General features: G+C 43.4%; 1 protein-coding gene across 2 annotated transcripts in view; it reads right to left on the reverse strand.

Annotated features, from left to right (window-relative positions):
* Positions 1–23,354, reverse strand: part of LOC138592102 (inactive dipeptidyl peptidase 10-like) — a 224,796-nt gene that overhangs the window by 87,573 nt on the left and 113,869 nt on the right. For both annotated transcript variants that reach the window (XM_069662726.1, XM_069662727.1), the window contains exon 2: positions 1,691–1,805. In XM_069662726.1, coding sequence (XP_069518827.1) covers positions 1,691–1,805 — 115 coding nt within the window. The remainder of the gene's footprint in view (positions 1–1,690; positions 1,806–23,354) is intronic.

Raw genomic sequence — 23,354 nt, forward strand, 5'->3', positions numbered from 1 at the left:
GCTGATTGTGAGCAGAATAGGAGGGCCAAGTCCTTTTGAATGTCAGCCATATTGGCTTTCCTTGATAACTCCACACAGTGTGTTTGTTTATGGAGGCAATGAAAGTCTAACCAAGCGTGGAAAACCCCGGGGGACGGTGTGGCTGCACGGGCAGTGAGTGGTGATGATTTTAGATGAGTAAATGCAGGTTGCTCTTGATCTAATTTAAAAGGCAGGTATACAGAGTACAATTGTATTTAAACAGCACAGGAATGCTGATTGGCTAACTGGATCTACATAATGTGCGATATAGAGACGACAGGCTGGAGCTCTGAGGAGCCTCTGGTCCAAAAACAGATGAGTGGTGTCGCTAAAGATAGATTCTTTAAAGCTGCAGCGATCTTTTTGTTGTTGTTTCTTGGGTCACATGCGGGGGCAGAACTTTAAACCAAGCTTAAAAGCCTTGCGGAAATCTGGAGCTGCTTGTCTACAGCCTTATCTGGCCATCTGAGCAGCTTTCAGAAATGCTCTATGCTGATGACACCAGTTTGTTCTATTCTCATTCAAATCCTAATACAATCATGAAAGTGGTAAATGAGGAACAAAATCAACAAACTGTCATTAAACATTAAGAAAACAAATGTTATTTTGTTTGGTCACAATTTCAGAAAGTATCCTGAGAACATCACAGTGCTGATTGATAATGTCCCAACAGTCAACATCAAATCAACTCGTTTCCTTGGGTTCCTTATCAATGGAATAATTGGAAGAATTCGTTACATCTAAAACATAAAAGTCTCCCTCAACCTGTATTCTAATATGATTTATCCTTTCATTAGTTACTGCGACACTGCCTGGGCTCAGCAAACTAAACTGCAACCGATTCTTGCGGTGAGAATCGTTGCAGAAGTCAGACATCACCTCTGTTTTGCAAACTTTGCATACTTAATATTTATTATTATTAATATTTATTTAATTAACAACTTCCAAGTTGCAGAATTTTTACATAGTTCATTAAATAAAACACTTCCCCCCTTTTTTCACAAGCGCTAACAATCAGTTTCACAAGTTCTCCACCCGAAAAGCATTTGAGCTCAGGCCCCCCCCCAACACGAACACAAGGTTCCAAGATTTGGAGTTCATTACCTCCTCATCTGGTTAAACTTTCTTCTTTATCATTTAAAAAGTCTGTGAAAAATATCCTTCTGAACAACAGCCCAACATGATGGTTTGATTTGGGTTTTTTTTTGGCTAGCTTCTTTCTTTCTTTCTCTCTCTCTCTTTTTTCTCTTTACTTAATTATCTCTGTCCTCATCTGATTGTCCCTTTTTATTTACATTGTTATTATGATGTTTTAAATAACAATCTGAACCTATCAAAAAGCATTAATAGGAGACATCATTTTGCAAGTATTGCAGGATTACATAGCAGCCATCACAGCCTTCTGCTGACACAATCTCCTGCAGCGATTCCAAAACTGTTTGTCATCTAGACCCCAAAATATGTAAACATGGTTAAACACTACCGAATTACACTTTAATGTCATGCAAGGTAATCTTTGTGTGCAGTTGAAATTGTACATAAAGTTCACAAGACTTGGGGATAAAGTCTTTGAAGGTGCTGAAAAACGGCCATAGGAGTGTGTAAACACAACAGCAGAGGAATAACAGGAGCTCTAACACAGCAGAGCACATTCACAGCTGCCTGTTACCTGGTGTGAGGAGGATGACAGACAAGGTGATGAGGGAGCAGACCACCAGGATGACCAGCAGAGCGATGGCAATCCCTTTCCAGTTCCTCTGAGGAGGACTGACCCCGCCCAGGTCCTGTGGAGACGGAGAGAGAAAAAACGGTCAGCGTGGAACGCGACAACGGCGGGGGTATGTTTATGATAAGTACAACGACTTCCTCTTTCACACAGCTAAAGTTAGCAGACACCAAATGTCCAAAAAGTGAGACACTTGTTCAGAGGTGTTGAAGGCAGCTGCTGCATCTTGATGATCACACGCCGTGCACGCTGCATACAGTGGTGCTGCTTACTGCACCTATAAACAGGTCACATTGAGGCGGTGTATTTTCATTCCAATCCCCTGCACGGTGGAGGATTTACAATGAAGGGCTTTGCATGAGCCGCGCTGTAAGCCTGAGAAATGAAACTCTCTGTTTCTGATTTGTATTTCTGTGCTGAAAAAGTGGAAACTATTTGCATGGCTCATTCCTTGCTTGGCCAACCTTTCCTTTCAATCACACCATCTGACCTTTGAAAACATACTTTCTGCTGGCACAAGGAGTCGGACTCTCTGCAGCTGCGTTTGGCTGGTGTGTGTGTGTTATGACCCTCAGACGGAGCTGTCGCTACTTCTTTCAGCAGATAAGAAATACAGCGTGCATTTGCTTTCAAGGGCTCTGTCAGTCAAACTGGCTGCAGAAAGGCTTGGTCTGAGCCACCTGAGTGACCACAGACTACAGAGTGTGATATTATCTGCAGTGAAATAGCTATCCAGGAGAGTTTGTGAAGCCTTGGCCTGCAACTCCATCCCTGAGTCCTGGTATTAGAGCGTCTTAAACTGAGTCCTCCACCACGTCTGCTGCCTCTGATAAGGTGAATTAAGCCTCCCCCCTATGAATTTCTTCTCACCGCAGCTCATCCTGGCCTCAATTACCCACAACACCCTGCAGGTGAAATGCAGTGTTTATCGGCCAATCCGCCACTACACTTTTATTGGCTTGAGGGGCAGAGAAAACAAAATGATTGCCAATTAGAGCCCAGTTCTGTTCTCACGAAAAAATCAGTATCAGATTTTCTCTGCGGTCCATTTTCTAAGAACTTCACACTGTGGTTTAAAAGCAGCGTGTCTCACTTTGTCATCTGACTGTCCAACACGCTCTCTGCTAAATACAGGAGCTCGCTCTGTGTTCCCACGTGTTATGTCCAACTGAGTCCAAAGGGGGCGTGGTCTCCTGCCCTCTTGGCAAGTGTTAATTGTAAAAAAGGGGACACAATATTCAGACAGGAAGGTGATATATTCTTCTACCTCATATCTCAAATAGGTGGCGTGTTCTTCCTACAGCCGCCATCATATCGGCCTTAAAGAATGGGAGGATGCCATCAAATGTCATCCTTCCTCATTGTCCTTTCTGGAAGAAACCATTGATCCGATGTGCCTGATCTGGTCTCAGCCACTAATCAATTCGTGAATATGACAAACGCATGCCAAACGTGGGCTTTATTTCAGGAATAAAATGTTTGAGCGTGGCACATTATGAATAGTGTGTCATTACGAGTGATCTGTGCACGTCCCTGAGGACCTTCTAGCAACCCCCGAACCTTAGATGTGCATGTGCAAGGCTTTAAACTCAGAGAGAATATGCAACATCTGGTTAGACTTTCAAAATAAAGCTATTAAGTCAGGGAAATCAAATAAGATAGGTCCAGTTAAACATTTAATATTTTAGAGTGTTGGCCGTGCAACAATATTTAACGTGTGGTAAACATTGTGAGATTAGGTTTCAGCACCAAAACTGCTTGGTTGTCCATCCATCCATTATACCACTTATCCTGTTCAGGGATGCGGGGAACTGGAGTCTATCCCAGCTCTCATTGGACAAGAGGCTGGGTGCTGTATTGATTTCCTTTATTTGTCCTTTTTAACTGAAGTAACTTTCTTCCAGATTTTCCATTTGCTCCCCAAAAAAGTTGTCTGTGTCTAAATTAAAGTTCTGCCCCGATCCCACTTTCGAACTGAAAAACATGTGTACAGTCAGGGCTACCTGCACCGCCACAACATGTCCCCAAATAAAGTTAAACACATGAAAATAACATGAAAAGATTTTACTTTTATCTGTGAATTTCATTAAATGTATCTCAACCTTAATTGAACTTCTAAAAAACATCCATGCTATTAAGACTATGTGAACTTACAGAGAGAGCCCTGATACCAACACACTGTATTTTAACCCAGTATTTGTGAGGTGACATAATAATGACAACAGTCTGAATAAGGCTGCGAATGTTGATGTGACAGCCGTCTAAAGTTGGATCAACATCCCGGAAAGTCAGAGAAACTGATAACATGCAAGTTGATGTTGTGTTATGCAGAAACATGGCGGACGAAAGAATGTAATGTAATGCACAGAGATGTTTGCTCACATGTTACACCATGTGCCAGTCAATCACAGGACTGACACACAGACAGACAACTGTCAGGCTCACACCCACACTTATACAGGCAATTTAAGAGTCACCAATGAACCTAACGAGCATGTCGCCGGAGTACCCACAGGGAACCCATGCATGCACGGGGAGAACATGCAAACAGGAAGGCCCACTTTGTCCGAACCGGGGTTCGAGCCAGGGACCTTCTAGCTGTGAGGCGACAGCACGAACCACTGCAGCCCCTACCTGGTTATATTTAAGAAAAAGGGTTTGAGTTACCAAGGTACTCATGAAAGTTACGTAACCTTCCTACCATATTTGACGACACTTACAGGTAGGTTACGTGACTAATGTGCGCTACATGAATTTAAAAGAGGAAGACTTCTAACGAGTCAACACTGACACATGGTTTCTAACAGGAATCGAACCTCTGTCTCCTGTCCCATCGCGGCCTCCAACCACCACTTCAGAGGGATTTCCATGCTCTTTATACTCCGCTGTCTGACATCAACAGCACAGAAAATGTAAGCTTGAGAAAGCATCAACAAATTAAGCTAGAGGGGTACGTAAGCTGCCACTGTCCAAGCTGCCACACTTCACAAGATCTGAGTCAGAGTGGGCTACAATGCCACGTCACTTTTCTGACCGATGAGACAATCATGAATGATTTCCCTCCAGTGGTTCCTCACTGAACACAAAGTAGAAGACAAAAAGTTAGCAGCAACAAGCCAAATGAACCTAATCTCAATATCATGACTACAGACAGACTTCACATGGCTGCAGTGTTACATGAACTCATAAGACTCATCTATCATCAGGACTCGGCCCGCTGCTTGTTTCATTATGATCACAAAACGCTGACGTGTCCTTGGAAAGTGACAGCAACCCTAAACTGCCCTCGTGCCTCCATGCATGAGATTCTTTCTCGCTCTCTTTCTCACTTCCTCTCCGTCTCATTTTCTCCCCAATTTACTATTTAGCCACTTTTTTAATCGTCATCCTCAATTTATTAGCTCAATCACGAGGAATGATTGGACCTGCTGAGTCTCTCCATTACCATTACTCGGACTGTGCGAGCGTGGAAAGGGCTGTGATAAACGGTCAGCCTTCCAGGAAGACTTAGACGGCAACTGAGCTTTAACATGACCATCGGACGCTCAGTGGAGGAAATAAACTTCTCAGGAAATCTGTGGCGACTAGAGGAATGGCTGCGGCATTCTTGAGAATCCTAATGGTGGAAGTTTTTAGTCCAAAATGCTTTAATCATGATGACAAACGATGACAAATATGTTAGTGGTCACATTTTAGAACACCAAACGATACAAACATACACTTTTACTCTACGTGCCATTTTTCCCTCCTTTGATTTTCTGTCATCATGTACTTCATTTTCACAATGGATTAATTAACTTTGCATGAAGGTGAAAGTCTGTGGCACAAAGGGACACAGGGTTATAAATAAACTCTCGACCAGGCTGGGCAGTAAAAACAAGAGAGCCTGGACGTTCATTTTTCACTGCCTGTGAGTAAAAGTACGAAGACAAAGAGCAGTTCCTGTAGAGGTATCTCTTCATCTACCCAGCCTCCTCTGCAAGTCCACGACATTCAACATAACACCAGGAGAACGTGTACGAGTCCAACAGCTTTCACGTGCTTTTCTATCTATCAGTGCGTGTCTGTGTGGTGCATGGGAATAGTCAGCGGATGTACAAGATACACCTGAGTCTTTGCTGAGGTGCTAGGGTGTGATTGCATGATTTCACAGGTCTAAATGTCAGAGAAAAATGTCAAGGTAACAGAATAGTTGAAAGGGATCTCTGGTGCTTACAGCTAGAAGTGGACTGTATGACTAACCATGCAGAAACCCACAGTCGCAACACTGAAGCCGGAGCTGGAGAGGAAAAAGTTACTCTACTGTCAATTAAAGAAATACTCAGGATCTTCAGGGAAATGTGCTTTATTTATTTATTTCTCGTCTCTTACCAGAATATTCAGAGCAAACAAATTCCCCAGCCATGACATTGTGATATTTTGTTCTGAAATATTGATTGCAATATAAAAAAGACAGAAATTATACCAGATAAATGCCGTGTGTTTGTATGTACATATAAACAATTAATGATTTTTTTTTTTATTCTTTTAAGTCTCGGAAACTCGGAAATTACCAGCCCATGTAGCCACACTGTTAACGAGCGCCGGGACGAGGTGCCGCTGATAACAGGAATACACTCACTGATAAGCTGCCACGCGTCACTAAAGGCCCGCCTCGATCATCCCACCAACATGACCTGTGACAGCAGCAGCAGCGTCGCGTGCTTGTTTACAGTTCACAGGCAGGTGACACGCAGACTGCTGCTCAGCGCTCGCTTCACTCTGCTCTCTCATAAAGAGCGGAACTAATGTGATATTAGAGGGACTTTTGTTGTAGATTAGTAGTGAAAAAATCAATAAAGTAACAGCTCAACGTGTTTCAGTCAATTTGCCTCAAAATCGCACGTCCTGCGATGCGCACAATAGCGATGGTTAGCTCTCTTTCAAAGCCCTGTCCCTTCAGACATCTTCAAAGCTGTCATAATTAGGTACAGTATGTATTTGAATATCCACCCAAAACATCTGACTCATGAGCAGTTAACATTAGCTAATGCAATGAAGCTATTCACTGGAAAGGTCCAGCTAGTCCCTGAGGGTTCACACATGCTGTTTATGCAACACTTGAAAATCAGCCCAGCTGACTCCTGTTTTAACTTTTAGCACAGCATTGAACAGGCGAAGAGAAAATGTTGATGTTATTTTAGCTCGCTGGTTAGCAAGATAGTTGAGAACCATGTTTATCTTCCTTAGCAGAGGCTAGCTTTAAACCCCTTGCTTCCAGTTTGTGCTAAGCTAGGCTAAACAAACCCAGAGTGTGAACACACAGAGATAGCATTGGTGTCAGTTTGTACCTTTGTCCTTGTAAGAAGAAGAAGACATACTTTATGAATCCATGAGGGGAAATTCAATGTTTTCACGACGTATGTCAGAGTGAGGGGGCTGCACACGGACGTGCACCCTGGGGGATTCTGTACCCAGGAAAGGAACTGGCACCTCTCAAGCTACCAGCAGCAAGTCCATACGGGTACTTGAACCGGCCACCCTCGGGTTCCCAAGCCAAGTCCCGACTGAGCTACCTTCTATCCCTACCCATAAGTCGGAATATGTCTGAATTTATTGAATGAAATCACCCGAGAATCATGTCTGTCAAACCCAGCAGTGGAACTTAAACCTAAGCAATGTGTGAATTAAAAACACCCTTGGGTTGAATATTCTAGACAAATCCACCCTGGAGGCTTCTGTTCTTTCTTCAAGAAACGGGTGCTCCTCTGTGTTCGTCATGCCCTGAGTCGTTAAATTCTCCTCTTTAATGGCAAAATGACGCGTTATCTTTACAGGCAGCCGTTCAAATCACACATGTATCCCACTGTCTGGTTATCTTTATGTTATTGATCATGGCCAATTTCACTGTGACCAGCAGTGTTTATAAAGAAGAGCCACAGTGAGACTGGGGGGAAAAAGCATCAATTAATAAAAGCTGCTAATTTTAATTTGTCTTCCCTCGAATGTGCTGAATTTCTGACCTCAGCCGGCCTGCTGCTCCGAGCTCCTCAGGAGCCGAGAGCACAGCTGCTCCTGAGGACACGGATGCTGCTACTGAGGTCAGAGTTGGTGTGGATTAACTGAAAGAGCGTGTCAGCTCTGATGTCTCACTTCTGATGTGAATTCCCACAAGGACCTATCTCCACTGCTGCTGCAGGTCACCACACTGGCTCCCCACATGAGGAGTTACAACAATTAAAGGAAAATAAAGGCGATTATTCTTCTGAATCTCAGTGTCAACAAGAAAAATAAACCCTGCTGGAAAAAACAACCTTGATGCTTATTTTACTTCAATCAGTTGTTATTTATTCATGCAGCCCAGACAACCATTAGAACCTCTTTTAATTAAAGCGACTGACTGTAATTGTAGCTGTCTCTCTCTGGAGTAAACACATCACGCTCGATCAATACAATCAATTATTCATCAGGCTAAGGAGACCGCAGGAAAAAATAATGGCACATGTATGTTGTTGGGAAGTTGTGAGGGGGCATGGCCGAGTGAACACCTGAGTGTCACCTGACTGACACCTCCGCTGCTATACATTTCCCAAAAAAGCGCAGCATAGACTTTTTGCCACAACTTTCTTTTTTTCGCGCACACATCCACGACAACAACAACAACAGCTCCGCGACCCACTTTTCCCGACCTACCAGTTGAGAACCACGATACCTAGGGTATCTTGAAACACATCATTGTGTGTTAAAATGAAAACTCAGATTGACCTTTGTTGACACGGGACTCTCCCTGACACATCAGCAGACGTCCTGCTTTGTTGGACCCATCTCTCGCCCCTGAACACCACTCCAAGTAGGTCTTACCACCTTGCACCTCCCTCCGCCTGAGGTAAAGCATCCTCAAATTGGCACACGACTATGAAGTGCTTTACTTTTAGTAGGTATGAATACAAGCATTTGGTGTGAACAGCCTGTAGAAAGATTTTATTGGAGCCTCCCTGCTTAGAAGGACCCAAAAAACCCTGAGCCCAGTTTGTACCACAGGATCTCTGCTTAAAACAAAAGCCTGTAACCCCTGGTTGACCTCAGTGATTTATCACGCTTACTCTCTTAAACTTCACTAAGCAGCACAGCCACAGAGGACATACAGTATAACATCTGTGTCCACATGCCGAGCTGTGCTTCCTATGACTGGTAAACGGATCCGTATGTGTAAAATCGATGGGAGCCTCTTTGAGTATTATTAGCTTTCAATTTCAGCTCAGAGTCTGTCGGTCATGGTGAGATTATTCCGTAACGTTTTCAATAATCAATGTCTGGAAGGCATCTGTGGTATAAAGCAGTAATGCAGCTGATAGAACAATAAAGAAAAACTCCCCTGATTGCTGCAAAGCAGTCCCTGGGCAATCGTACGGCTAAGCTGTGTGCTAACAGAGGCCATTTTCTATAATCACCTCATCTGTCTCTGAAACGGCGTATCGCCTGCAAACCCGAGAGAAAACAAGTTAACGTGAAAAATAACAGAGACTTACGTTATTATAGTGAGACTGTAGCAGGAGGAAGCACAGCCGGAGAGGGAGCTGGTTCCTGCTGAGTTCACTTATAGTAGTTTCACACTTATAGTTCATGTATGCATCATGCTGCGTTACTGTGAACGCTGTAAAAGTTACTCCCTTGTATCTATTGTGACGAACCTTTGGGGAATGCACATTGTTTCAGGGGGCTCACTAACCCCCCCTAGTGGCTGCAGCCAAACATTTAAGTATGGATTTAAGTGTTATCTATGTTCATTAAAATATCACAGAACCACTATTCATTCAAATGAACAACAGATATATAAAAACAACAAAGGGGAAGCTAATAATGTGACTGTGATTACTTTAATTGAACATTTCTTCTGTCTGAGAGTCAAGCAGCCCTTTAATGCAAATGTTAATGGCTGTTTTATTGTCGCTAGCAGCTACAGCTCTGAAGCTGCGCCGGCTCCTGTGAAACACCACAGTCTGGAAAATCGTAGTCTACAGCTGTGTCCCAATGCAGGGGCTGCAGCCTTCGAAGGCCGTATTTCAAGGCCGAGTGCGTCACAGCGGCGAGTCGAAGGCTGTCCCAATTCAAAGGCTCCTTCTGCTGCGGCCGACAATTGTGTCCTCCTTATCCTATATATTTCCTATACCTATCCCAAGATGCATTGTGCGCCAATTCAAGTGAGATGGCGGGCTCTCAAGCGGCCGAGGAATATACTTCAAATGTAAAAGATTTTGGTTTCAACTCAACACACTCTAAAAGAGTGAAAGGGTCCTTGAAACAAATTATCTTTAAAATAATAGGTTAACTTACTCAACGTTAGTTATGCTAGCTAGTTAGCCCGCTAGCTACCTGTTGCTAGGCGGCAGGAGCCTAGTAAAAGTTGAATTGCTGCACATCTCGGGATACGGTGGGTCACGAAGGGTGCATCCGTCGCGGCCTGGGAAAGGGAGGACGCATTTGTTGGCCGCAGCTGAAGGAGCCTTTGAATTGGGACAGCCTTCGACACGCTGCTGCGACGCAATCGGCCTTCAAATACGGCCTCCGAAGGCTGCAGCCCCTGCACTGGGACACAGCCATAGCTATGATTATCCACCCTGTCGTACAAATATGGTCACTGCTGCCTGGCGTCAAAAAAAGAGGACATCATAAACCAGTGGGTGTTGTCAGGGTGACTACATCTACTTCTTATATACAGTCTGTCGTCAAGCAAGCCACAGAGTGTGTCAACAAGCATGCAGAGGAGTTCTTTGCAGAAATGCTAACTGGGATCTCTATGTTGCCTGTTGCATTAGCTGTGTGTGAGTTCAAACCTGGTTATAACAAACAATATTGTTAAGTGTGATTTATGCATTACTAAAAAAGGGGGGTTACAACTGAATCGATGCACATGACCCTGAGGGAGGTTTCAATCATGAAGTTTCACAGAATTATGCACAAATTATTTTGGTTATTATTATTATTTTCATGCACAATACATTTTGTTCGACAAGCACCCATGAAAATGTTGTGTTGAGCTTCTCTTAATAACAAAATGCAACTTTTGTATTTGTGAGGTTGGTGCACTGTTGGTCCCGCCCTGCTCGCTCTCAGCTGGAGACAACAAATAAAAGCAGCATGTCTAAAAACAAACACTGTTCTTTCTGTGGTGATCTTTGTTGCCGTCTTTCCTGAACCTGAAAGCCACAAGAGGAGACATTAATTAGCTCGAACACACTCATTGAGCATGTGCATAAAAGGTCACAAAGACTGTTGTTATTTTTAATGTTGAAATACTATTTCTAACACACCTCAGCCCGTACTCGTCTCCTACACACACCCCGTAATGCTGGTATACATCTGACTTTCAAACACAGAGAGGGTGAGAATGATACGACGTTATGTAAAATTAGAATGCTAATGCTGCCTTTGAGGTGTTTGATTAAGACCGCTGCCATCTTCATCACACTGCTGTTAATAAGCTTATTCATCTCTGGCTCTCTGTGCGCGCACGCACACACACACACGCAGCAAGCCCAGCGTTCGAGGAGTCAGGCTATTTATAGCGCCGTGAGCTTACCCTCGTCTGGACTCTGACCTTGGACAGAGTGTGACAAATGAAAAGCAGCATTTCAGCAGAGGCCGAGCCGTTTTCACAATGACAGCAGGTCCGAGAGGGAGGAAAGAAATGATGCCATCTGTACGGGCTTATTTTTGTTTAGCCATGAAATAGCATTTCTCACTGTGAATTGTTGACAGCCACAGCCGAAGCCGTGCGGGGGTCTCCGGGCTTAACATCTGAAATTGATCCACTGGCTAACAGGAAACGGCGAGCTTAGCTACACGTTGTCATCTTATTGTATTCAGCATTATCAGCCCTGCCCTCGAGGACACCGCCGTCGGCCTCTGGTCCATGTGAGGTAATTCTCAATTAGTCAGTGTCGCTGCCATATCGGTTTCAGATACTCGCGCTTGGTGACTCACAGCAGTGCAGTATTATTACTGTATCTTCAGATAAATGCTGAAATCATTCACAAACCTTACTGTATCGAACCTTTGATGCAAGAAATGCAGCTTTAAGTGCTTTTAATAAGGGAAATGATTATAGTGTTCATCTCTTTTGCATCCTAAGTCTTATTTTACTCTGGCACTCATATTTAAATCATGATAGATTTCTTATTATATATATAATGCACATATTTGACATATTTCTTACTTCTGTTTTGTGCCATATATTTCTTCATGCTTCTCTCTGTATCGGAGCAACTGTTATGCCCGAATCTCCCCCCGGGGATAAATAAAGTATTTCGGATTCTGATTTTGGGATTATCAGAAATATGTGATGACAAATACAACCATCTACACAGTCATGGTAATAATAAAGAATTATAGAACATTGACAGTGTAAAATTAAGTAAAATACAACATGTTTAAGGAAGTGCAGCAGTTATTGCAAAGCTAGGTTTAAAAAAAGCCTGAGCTCATAGCTCGTTAAGGCTTTGGTGAAGGGACGTGTTTAAAGCTTCCTTTAGTAGCGAGCTGGATTCATGAATTACTACAGGTGATGTGTCCAGAGAATACAGAGGCATCAGAATCACAGCAGTAGAAACAGAGACAGTTAAGTTAAGGCATTATATGAATGTAGCTGTCCATCAGCTAAAGGAGAGTACACCAGTCAATGTGCTGATCTGACACCATAAATCACCAGAAGAAATCTAAACCACAATATGATCAGTATGATGGCTTCAGATTAGAGGGGTGTTGCCACACAGGCTGACAGCTCTTAAATAATATGTATATTTTTGTTTGGGTTGGACGGTGGTGCAGCGCTGTTGCCTCACAGCTAGAAGGTTCCTAGTTCAAACCCCAGTTCGGACATAGTGGGCCTTTGTGTTTGGAGTCTGCCTTCCCCCACAAGGTTAAAGTAATTATCTTGAGGATTTTCATAAATAAATGTCTGTTAATTCTCTATCTATCGCCGAATGAGGTAACACAATGGTGACTGAGCCTATGGCCCACTGATGAAAGCCTTTGCATGTGCAGTATTACAGAAAGGAAAGTCACCACCCAGCAGTGGTTGGTCTGCCAGAGAGGGTAGGCGGAGCTAAGCGGCTGCTTTCCCGCTCTCTGCAAGTGTTGCGAGTAAACAGTAATCTACTATGGCTGAACAAACAAAGAAAAGATGGATGACTACAGATACAACTTCAACAAGAAGTGAAAATCCAAAGAAAAAGAAACAAACTCGACGCTCAGATGAAGCAAACAGTCTGAAAAGGAACCGTCAGCTACCGACCGTCAGCCAGGAAAATCAAGAGTTACAACCGGAGCCAACCGTGGACGTCACACATGCAGCACTGTCTGGATATCTGGGAAGTGTGCTCCTGTAATTACCGTTTATCACCAGAGGTGCCGCCAAAGAGAACGAAACTGTAGCCTGTTTGATGAAGTGCAAACCAACTTTGAGCACCTACAAATTCTCTTCACTAAAAATGTGACATTGATATCTTCATTTTCCTGCAATGTGCACGTCAACCTGAAAAATCCTGCATGATCTGAAGGTAATGTAGTTAAACTTTGCTCTTTTAATAGCGGACTCAATATAAACTGTACTTCAATCCATTTGAGCTTCCTCTGACTGCAGCTAGAGTATAATAAATATGACTCAGGCTATTATCCATGACTCAATAAGTGCTTAATGTGTTAAATGCAGCAGCTGCTGCTTTGCTGGCGATGGTCAAAGCAAAATGTATGTTTGAGTTCTTTTTCAAGCAGTTAGACAAGAAGAAATCTAACATAAGGCCTGCTGCTTACAGGCTTTCAATTTGCAAAACTAAAGTGTTTTTGTTTTGTTTTTATGACATCAATTTGACAGTACGTAAATACAGCATTGCCATTGTTGCCATTGTAGTTTGTGATTGTCATTTGAAATGCACTGCAGCACTACAGCACCTTAGCTTCTCTGTTTTTGCAGAACATTTGTTAGTGGGAAAATAATACACCTTGTTATAGTAGATAAACTGTGGCCTTGCACGCCTTCCTCAGGGATATGCATGAAGCCGTCTCTGGCATATTAAAAAGTAATGTGAAGATGTCCCTGCATCCTGCATATCAAATAAATAGCACAGAAACATCAGCCACGAAGCAGACTCAGCGTCACCTGTGTTCTCAAAATGCTGTAAATAGCAAAAAAAATCAACCTTCACACATACAAGTTAGTAACGGAGACAGATGGTGAAATTGTCAAAGCAAAGTCACGCCTGTATGTTGAGCAGTTTGAGCCTTAAAACTGGCCGAGGACTGCCTTACCTGAAAACACGTCTACATATTTTATATTCTCCAGATCTCCGGTGACCGGCTGTCTGTCATTTAAAATCCACTGCAAACAAGCTGCTAGCTAACTGATTAATGTTAGGAAACCACTTCTGTTCTGAAGGACTCGAAGTTCTGTAGTCTGCGGTTTTATTAAAAACAAAAGACAACAGCAAAGACGCCTTTTGCCTCCTCAGTAACCAACAGCAGCCGACTTAAACTTCACCTCACTTCAACTTGTAGACACACTGTTCATCTTAAGCTGCAATTTAAATAGCATGTACTACAAACCCATGTCCATTATGAAAATGATTCAGCCTATAGCCCAGTACAGCTGCTATAATAATAATGATGATGAATAACTGCAGTCTGCATGTTCTCCCCGTGCATGCGTGGGTTCCCCCCGGGTACTCCGGCTTCCTCCCACAGTCCAAAGACATGCTCGTTAGGTTCATTGGTGACTCTAAAATTGCCCATAGCTGTGAGCGTGAAAGGCTGTCTGTCTCTGTGTGTCAGCCCTGTGATTGACTGGCGACCTGTCCAGGTGTAACCCCGCCTCTCGCCCAGTGACAGTTGGGATAGGCTCCAGCCCCCCCGCAACACTGAACGGGTTAATTGCTGGTTGAAAAAAATGTGTATATTTTAATTAAAATGAGAGGATACATATTATACATATTATACATATTACAAGACACACTGAATATTTTTAGTCAGATGAAGCAGCAGTTTACACAACGTAAACTGACTAAACATGGACTGTTATTGTGTGTCAGTGCTAAGAGAACAAACATATCATTCAGTCTGTTCTGTTTTCACTGTGTATGTAACTTCAAACACCTGAAACGATATTATTCACCTGAAGTAGCGGTGATATAAGGTGAAAACAAAGCTATAAAATCTATGGTACACATACTGTATACTGTACTGCTGCTGCTGCTGCTGCACTCTGTGTTAAATCCTTCAGAACAGAGACTTTCTTGGAGGATCGGATCAGTCCAGAATGAGGCTCAGCCATTTGCCTATAGATTAATAATCAATTAGATTGTTTGAATTTAGCCTGAAGGCATTTTAATATTCTCTCTTGCATTAAGGCTTTTTTATTCTAATGTAAACCTCGTTGGAGCAATGCTTGATTTCATTAGACAAACAAAGGCTGAAAGAGGGTTTAATGAGCTGTCTTCATCTGCATTAGATCACTACAGTGGATAAATCTAAGCTTGAACCACCTACAGTATGTGAAGGACAAAGGACAATAAAGATAATTCCATTAATCAGCCTTCGCTTGAATTTTTCCTGCACATTTAAATTTAAATGTATATCCTTTACATGCTGGGCGCCACAGCCTTCTGTCCGCCTCCCGCAGTCAAATCTCTGATTTAAACACAATTATTCACAGTTGAATATATTCCTGAGCAAATTAAGCTGCAGGCGGTGGAAAAGATTCTCGCCATTTCCTCCCCATTCAAAAACAAATCTCATTTATCCACAGAAATAAAAAAAAAGAAAGCGGCTGACATCAGCAGCAACAGAATCTCATCGACATGGACCTCGGCGTGTCCGCGCGAAGACAGGAAATTGTCTCTCTGTGTGGTTGAAGAGAGACACGGGGAGTTTTTTATACCTATAAGGTGACATTGGAGGATTCAGCGGGCACTGAGCTATAAAATTACAAGTTGAGAGGGAATTAGTGTGAACGGAGAGGTGGAGAGGTGGAGAGGGGAGGAAGCTGGTAAACGAGGGAACTCTGAGTGGACCTGACCTTTTGAAAACAACACAGATTATTATTCTTCATCGCTTCTAAAACAACCCGAGAGAACGTTTTCTCATCTGGCATCCAGACCGACAGGATGTGTGTGGCTTCTTGCACCTTTCAAAATGTACTTGGTGTTTATGTACTCTTGCAAAACTGATGCATGTGAACAGTTTGCCTCCTGGTGCATCGAGAAGAAAACAGTCAAAGCTCCAGTGTAGCTTAGTGTTTCTGTTAAGGTATGTACTCTTCAGCAAAGTCTGATTAGTTATAGGATAAGATCTGGTTAAATGTCTCAGTTTCATTCTGTTTGGCGCCACCTATGGTTATAAACGGTAATTGCGGGAGCGCACTTCCCAGATATCCAGACAGTGCTGCATGTGTGACGTCCACGGTTGGCTCCGGTTGTAACTCTTGATTTTCCTGGCTGACGGTCGCTTTCCTTTTCAGACTGTTTGCTTCATCTGAGCGTCGAGTTTGTTTCTGTTTCTTTGGATTTTTACTTCTTGTTGAAGTTGTATCTGTAGTCATCCATCTTTTCTTTGTTTGTTCAGTCATAGTAGATTACTGTTTACTCGCAACACTTGCAGAGAGCGGAAAAGCAGCCGCTTAGCTCCTCCTACCCTCTCTGGCAGACCAACCACTGCTGGCTGATGGAAAACGCGTCACTAACTGGGTGCCGCTTGAGTCGCCACAGACACCCAGTCTGTAATACTGCAAATGCAAAGGCTTTCATCAGTGGGCCATAGGCTATATCACCTTTTTGTTACCTCATTCAGCGAAAGATAGAGACTTAACAGACTGGGAATGGACTTCTGTGAACCCGTCACACTTCTAGGAAATCTGGACCAAATCATCAGTATTGAAAAATATCACAGATCACATTTCTCTTCAGGACATGTGAGCGGGTAAAAAACAAGCCTGCAGTCTGAACCCGACTTTACGACAACTAAAAGTTTGGGTGAGTTTAAACATCATCCACAATCTGTGCAGCGCAAGCATCGCGCTAGCAGAGCAGCAGCAGTTTCAGCCCTCAAACAGTGTCTACACAGGATGCATTCAGGTACCGTAGTGAGTCTAGGTCACCTGCACTTTGGCTCTGATCCAACACCCGATCACTGCAGATATGCATTAACAATTATGAAGAGTCGAAGTGTGAAAATATGTTGCTTCAACATGAGATAGATGATGACAAACGCAGTACACAGGCTGCAAGAAGACAAAGGCCAGGCACAGTCCTGTCCCCGAGTCCCAACACTCTGATGACACAAACATCATCGCTGACATGTTTCCTCAGAGGCTCTGTGGTGCTACATCAGCGTTAAGCTACTTCTGCTTCTGCTCCAGAATACGACGTCTCTTTTTAGTTTATACCTGAGCAGGATCAGACCAGAAATAATCCTCCACATAAACACAGGATCTGAGGAGGGCCAAGGCACGGTGACCCCTGTTTCCATCCAGGGTCAGTGTGGACATTGCTGAGGAATATAAGTACTTGAGGTGTACTATAATAATAAACTGGACACAAAGCCGTCTACAAGAAGGGCCTGAGCCGCCTCTACTTCCTGAGGAGGCTGAGGTCCTTGAGTCTGTGGTGGCTGGTGCTCTCCTGTTTGCCGCTGTGTGCTGGGGCAGCAGGCTGAGGGTCGCTTACGCCTGTGCAGTCATTTAAACTGTTCACTTCAATTAACTCTTAAGCTGTGTCCCAGTCCAGGGGCTGCAGCTTTCGAAGGAGGCGGTCCATGGAGGATGCTCCATTCACAGCCTGCGTAGACCGTTAAAGCTGAACTGAAACAAGATGATCTGGTCTACCCTTGCGTCACCAAACGCCGCTCCTGTTGCCAAGCAGCAGGTAGCTAGCGGGCTAACTAGCTAGCATAACTAATGTTGCTTAAGTTATCCTATTATTTTAAAGATAATTAGTTTCAAGGGCCCTTTCGTTTCCTTAAACATGTGTAACACTTGCTATTCGATTGAGTTGAAAACAAAAACTTTTACATTTTAGTGTTTTCCTCGGCTTTTTAAAAGTCCGACATCTCGTTTGAATTGCCGCGCAATGCATCTCGGGGTACGGTGACCGGGTGCTTCTTTCGCGACCGGGGAAACAGAGGGTGCATTTGTCGGGCGCATCTGAAGGAATCGGGACAGTCTTTGATGCGCTGCTGTGACGCAATCGGATTTCAGATACGGCCTTTGAATACATAATTTACATAATTCTATTTATATTTCTTCCTGCTTCTTGTCTGTATCAGAGCAACTGCAACAACTGAATTTCCCCCAGGGATAAATAAAGTGTTTCTGACCCTGACAGCAGTTAGCACAAAAGATGTATCAGCTAGGAACATGTTACAGCAGAGTAAGGGCCCGATCAGAGGCGCACCGCACTGCCTTTTCTGTTGAAGCCTACGTCCTGATCAGACAGAGCACGTTTTAGCAGCTGGGGGCGGCTTTTTTTCTGTTGTTAATGCAACCATCTAAGCGTTACTGTTCCCATTTATTTTGGCTAGCTAAAATACTAAACTTTGTGTTCAATAGTTTAGTTATATCTCAGTAGAAAATGAACAGGTGGAGGGCACTTGCTCTGGCTTTGATGGAGGGTGAGAGGCTGTTCCCAAATACATGAAACACAGGGAAACAAAGATCCGCGTGGGTACATGAGACCCTCAGAAAGAAGAGTGATCATGGCGATCACTCGATGTCGTCACCCCCACAAAAGGCCCGCCTCTCCATGCATCCGACTGGACAATGAGGAATAACCGGCAGTTTTTGCTTTGAGTTTAAGTTTTTTCAACTCGAGGTGCTTAGAGCGCTTCGCTAAAAAACACGAGGCGCTAAAGAGACGCAAAAGCAGCAGGCAAAAAGATCCTCACTGAAAACAATGACACAAAAAGCCGCCCCCAGCTGCTCAAACAGACTCTGTCTGATCGGGCTCTAATAAGTTTATGTCTCCGCATCGAAAAGATAATAATAAAGGCAAAGCAAAAATGAACCATAACTTCACTCTTTGCAAGTAAGCCAAACAATCAATCAGCTCCTCGGATGGCACTGTAACATTTTCCACTGCAAAGCTCACAAAAGCCTAAAGCACAAGGTTTGAATTATTTTTCACTTTATTACTGCCAAGAAACCCCCTGATAACACAGAGCCCATCAATAGGAAAGTCCCTATAGATCAGAATACTGCAGACTACAGCATCAAAAGATTGGGAACTTTTTCTGCAGCTGTTTGATGCATAACTGACTGTGCAGTATGATTGTGCAGCAGCAGGACAGCAGCTTCACTGATAACATGTCGTTATTTGGAGTGGGCCTGGTTTTTAGAGAGTGGAGCTCTCTGTGTCACAGAGGAACACGATGTATGAGACATTGATAAACACACATCACCTGTAAGCTGTAGCATCAATTCACTAATTAATTTTGAGTCTTTATGGGATTTGTTGACGGTTACAAATAAATATGTCTTATTGCCAGCCTTGAAAAATGCTTTTAAACTTAAAGGACAGAGACGTGACGTGAGAGGAGCTGATGACTCCTCTGAACGTCGCTCATGAAACAGCAGCTTCAGAAACAAGCAGCACAAAGTAACAGAAGTGTTTGTCTGAGCTGTGAAGAGACCGAGGTCGACAGGAAAGTGTTCTGTGAGTTACTGAAGCTTGCTGGCAAGGTTAGTGCAGGAGTCTACAGGGCTGTGTGAGAATGAGTGCATGAGAGAGAACAGCTGCATTGTAGCACGCTAAGATTGTTAGTCTAACAACATAATGGTAAGAATCCTCACAGTGATGCTCGTTAACTGATGGTGGAAGCAGAAGAAAAGAGACTCTTCATCCTGCATGTGTAAAATAGCTGTTTTTCTCGGTGGTGGCTGTGAGGTGATGGATGGATCTGCTCCGGGTTAAAAAAGTGTCTGACTGTAACAAATAATCTTTCTCTGTACTGATACTTTCCATAATGTTGTCAGCAATTTAAATTACAATTTTTTAAACACTTCAAGTGCACTCACTTTAATCTGGAACATTATGTTGAAGCCATTTCTGTCTTTTCACAGCTGTTAAACTTTTTGTACCAAAATATGTAAAAATAGGTTCAAGGTTTAAAATTAAAGAGATGGCCCGAATATTAAAGTGATAAACTCAAAGATTTTAATTTAAAAGAATGTCTGTTAAGTCTCTATCTATCGCCGAATGAGGTAACACAATGGTGATTGAGCCTATGGCCCGCTGATGAAAGCCTTTGCATTTGCAGTATTACAGACTGGGTGTCTGTGGCGACTCAAGCGGCGCCCAGTTAGTGACGCGTTTTCCGTCAGCCAGCAGTGGTTGGTCTGCCAGAGAGGGTAGGCGGAGCTAAGCGGCTGCTTTACCGCTCTCTGCAAGTGTTGCGAGTAAACAGTAATCTACTATGGCTGAACAAACAAAGAAAAGATGGATGACTACAGATAGACTAGGTCAAAACCTAGTATGTGGCTGACCGCATCAGGTCAATGTGCGCTTCTGTGAGCAATGTGTTACAAGGACTGTCCTTATGAGGCCGTTGACAACGTGTTTGAAAGCAGGTGTGCACTGCGGACGTAGGTGTGGAAAGCCCCGCCTACTCCCTGAAAAGTATCCAGAGCCGTATAGACAGAGAGTCGCATCAGTGGAGGTCCAAATAGCTACATGAGCCGCCATTGCAATGTCGCAACTCTCTCTCTCTATGGCTGTGAAAGAACCATCACTCACTCAGTCACTTACTCATTCAGTCGGCTCACTTTAATCTGGAACATTATGTTTCAGCCATTCCTGTCATTTCACAGCTGTTAAACTTTTGGTACCAAAACATGTAAAATTAGGGTCCATTTAAAAAACAAAAACAAATGGCCCCACATATATATTTTAAGTTATATGACCGGTAGGGGAGGTCAGTCATCATAAAATTCAATGTTTCTGCAGACAGCGACGATGTCTTCTACACTGTTGCAACTCGTTCAAGGGTAGAAAAATAAGAACCTGAATAATCTTTTGATATTTACTTTGTACAATGCAGTACATGAGATTTCTTACTTTTCCCGGGTGTGCAGAAATAAACCTCTCACACCTTTCCTGATTCATTGTACAGTATACTGATAGATGAAGCAGCCTCAGCGGTAGCGTCGTGCACACAGCAACAATGAACAAGATTTTCAAGGTTAACAAGAGACAGAGAGGAAAAAAGGAAAAGAGAAAGATGAATTTATTCTTCAGATATAAATCTCATTGGCCCCAGCATGTCACACAAATGACTGCATGAAAGAAGCAGCATACCACACACAAACACATCGGCAACAAGCACCTCTTTATGTTACATCTATGCTCTTTACAGCCCAAACTGTGCACGTCTGTGGAAAGTGCTCCAAACACCTCTGACCTGTGCAGAGCCGATAGATAAATATGCCTGTCTGTCCATCTGTTGAGTGCTATCAATATCCCCACACTTTCAGATGAGCTTTGATTATCTGCCCCGGGGAATCACATCGATCCCCTCCTGCCATCGCTGCTTATAAAAGTCGTAGAAGTGCAGAAAAGCGTGTTTGCCAGAAACACTCCTGCACTTCATCCGAGCTCAGCTGATGAACTGGTGGGGAGTAAAGGTCTGGCAGGAGCCGCCTCGTCAATATTAATGAGAACAATATTCAGGGAATAAACTGAAAATAATCTCTGTGGTTCAGTGTTGGGGAGAAAGAGTTACAAGCATACAGCATGTGTGATTGATTAACCCTGTAATATACACCTGGCAGGTTCATCACTGTGCTCAACACATCATGAAGTTGTGTGTGATGGAGGTCAGTAGCAGATGTGGAACTATCTTCTGCAGTTGCTTGCTCATACTTCAAGTATATCATATTTGCAGAGATCCAAGAAGATTAAATTACTATTTAGATATTTTTATTGCAGTTAACACCTGAAAGTGATAATCTCAAAGATTTTCATTTAAATAAATATCTGTTAAGTCTCTATCGCTGAATGAGGTAACACAGCCGAAGACCCACTGAAGAAAGCCTTTGCAGTATTATGGACCGGGAGTCTGTGGCGGCCTCCGTCAAAAATCACAAGCGGCAACCAGTTACTGGTAAATTCCACAGGATCCGTGTCGCTGCGACCTCCGGAGTCAGTTGCGCCGATGGAAGTCAGTGCTCGTGATTCCACAGAAGCGCCTCTCCGCTCTGCTCAGCTTAAGATACGCGCCGGGTCTATTTTTGACGGAGGACGCTTCAAGCACGCGTCAAGCTGAACAGAGCAGATCGTTCCAAACAGGAAGTCACACACGAAAACAGCATACAGCATCTGGTCATTTCAAAATAAAACACCATGTACAGACCGGTACAGACTCCCGTTTTAACACACTGAAATCTTGGAAAAAGAACACTTTTAATTAAGTAGTGTACTCAGCCATGTTAGAAGCACAAAAATCACAGAATTATCTCCAATTAAGCAGATAATCAACCTCGGAGGTGCAAACTGAACTGTTGTATGTGTTGCTCCGTTTTAACATTGATTCTATCGCGTGATTTCACGATAGTGTAGTTCTCCCGCGATCTTGTGATCTCCCAAATCCAGCTGCTTGGGAGCTGCGCTGCGGACCAGACACGCTTCCTGTGGGCGAGGGCTGGGGCCATCTAATGGACCAGAACCGCGGTGCAGACAGAACGCGCCGGACACGGATCCTGTGGGATCCAGACGTACGTGACGCGTTTTCCATCAGTCAGCAGTGGTTGGTCTGCCAGAGAGGGTAGGCTGAGCTAAGCGGCTGCTTTCCTGCTCTCCGCGAGTAAACAATAATCTACTATGGCTGAACAAACAAAGAAAAGATGGATGACTACAGATACAACTTCAACAATAAGTGAAAACCCAAAGAAGAAGAAACAAACTCGACGCTCAGATGAAGCAAACAGTCTGAAAAGGAAAGCGACCGTCAGCCAGGAAAATCAAGAGTTACAACCGGAGCCAACCGTGGACGTCACACATGCAGCACTGTCTGGATATCTGGGAAGTGTGCTCCCACTATTACCACTTATCACCATAGGTGCCGCCGAAGAGAAGGAAATTGAAATATTCGAGATATTAGGGTCATGATATTTGATTTTGCAGGGACTGATAAATACAAATGCAGATTTCACTGTATTGATGGCATAGTAAACGTTGTTTTTTACTCAGATGAAATGTATATGGTTGCGCTTTCTTTATACTATCACACTTCCAAATAGGGGTTAGACAAAATATCGATATGGCAATATATCGTCGTCCTGACTCAGAACAATTATCGATGTTTTTGTTTACAAATATCTGCCGCTCTAAACAGACTTCCTGGCGATTTTGACTCGCTGTGTCACTACTTCATGCCTCTCGTGGTGGCGCTTATGAAAGTATTGTGATGTTTCATTATATGATTGTCTTTCAATATATCAATTATCGCAGAATCACTGTATCGTGATGGGCGGATATCTGGGAGGTGTGCTCCTGTAATTTCCGTTATCGCCACAGGTGGCGCCGGACAGAACGAAACAGATCTTCGAGATTACAACTTTAACTGTTAGGGACACCACTTTGACCAGCCC

Source organism: Semicossyphus pulcher, unplaced genomic scaffold, assembly GCF_022749685.1.
Source record: "Semicossyphus pulcher isolate SPU_LCO1_2020_fin unplaced genomic scaffold, fSemPul1.0.p SCAF_15, whole genome shotgun sequence".
Lineage (NCBI taxonomy): Eukaryota > Metazoa > Chordata > Actinopteri > Labriformes > Labridae > Semicossyphus > Semicossyphus pulcher.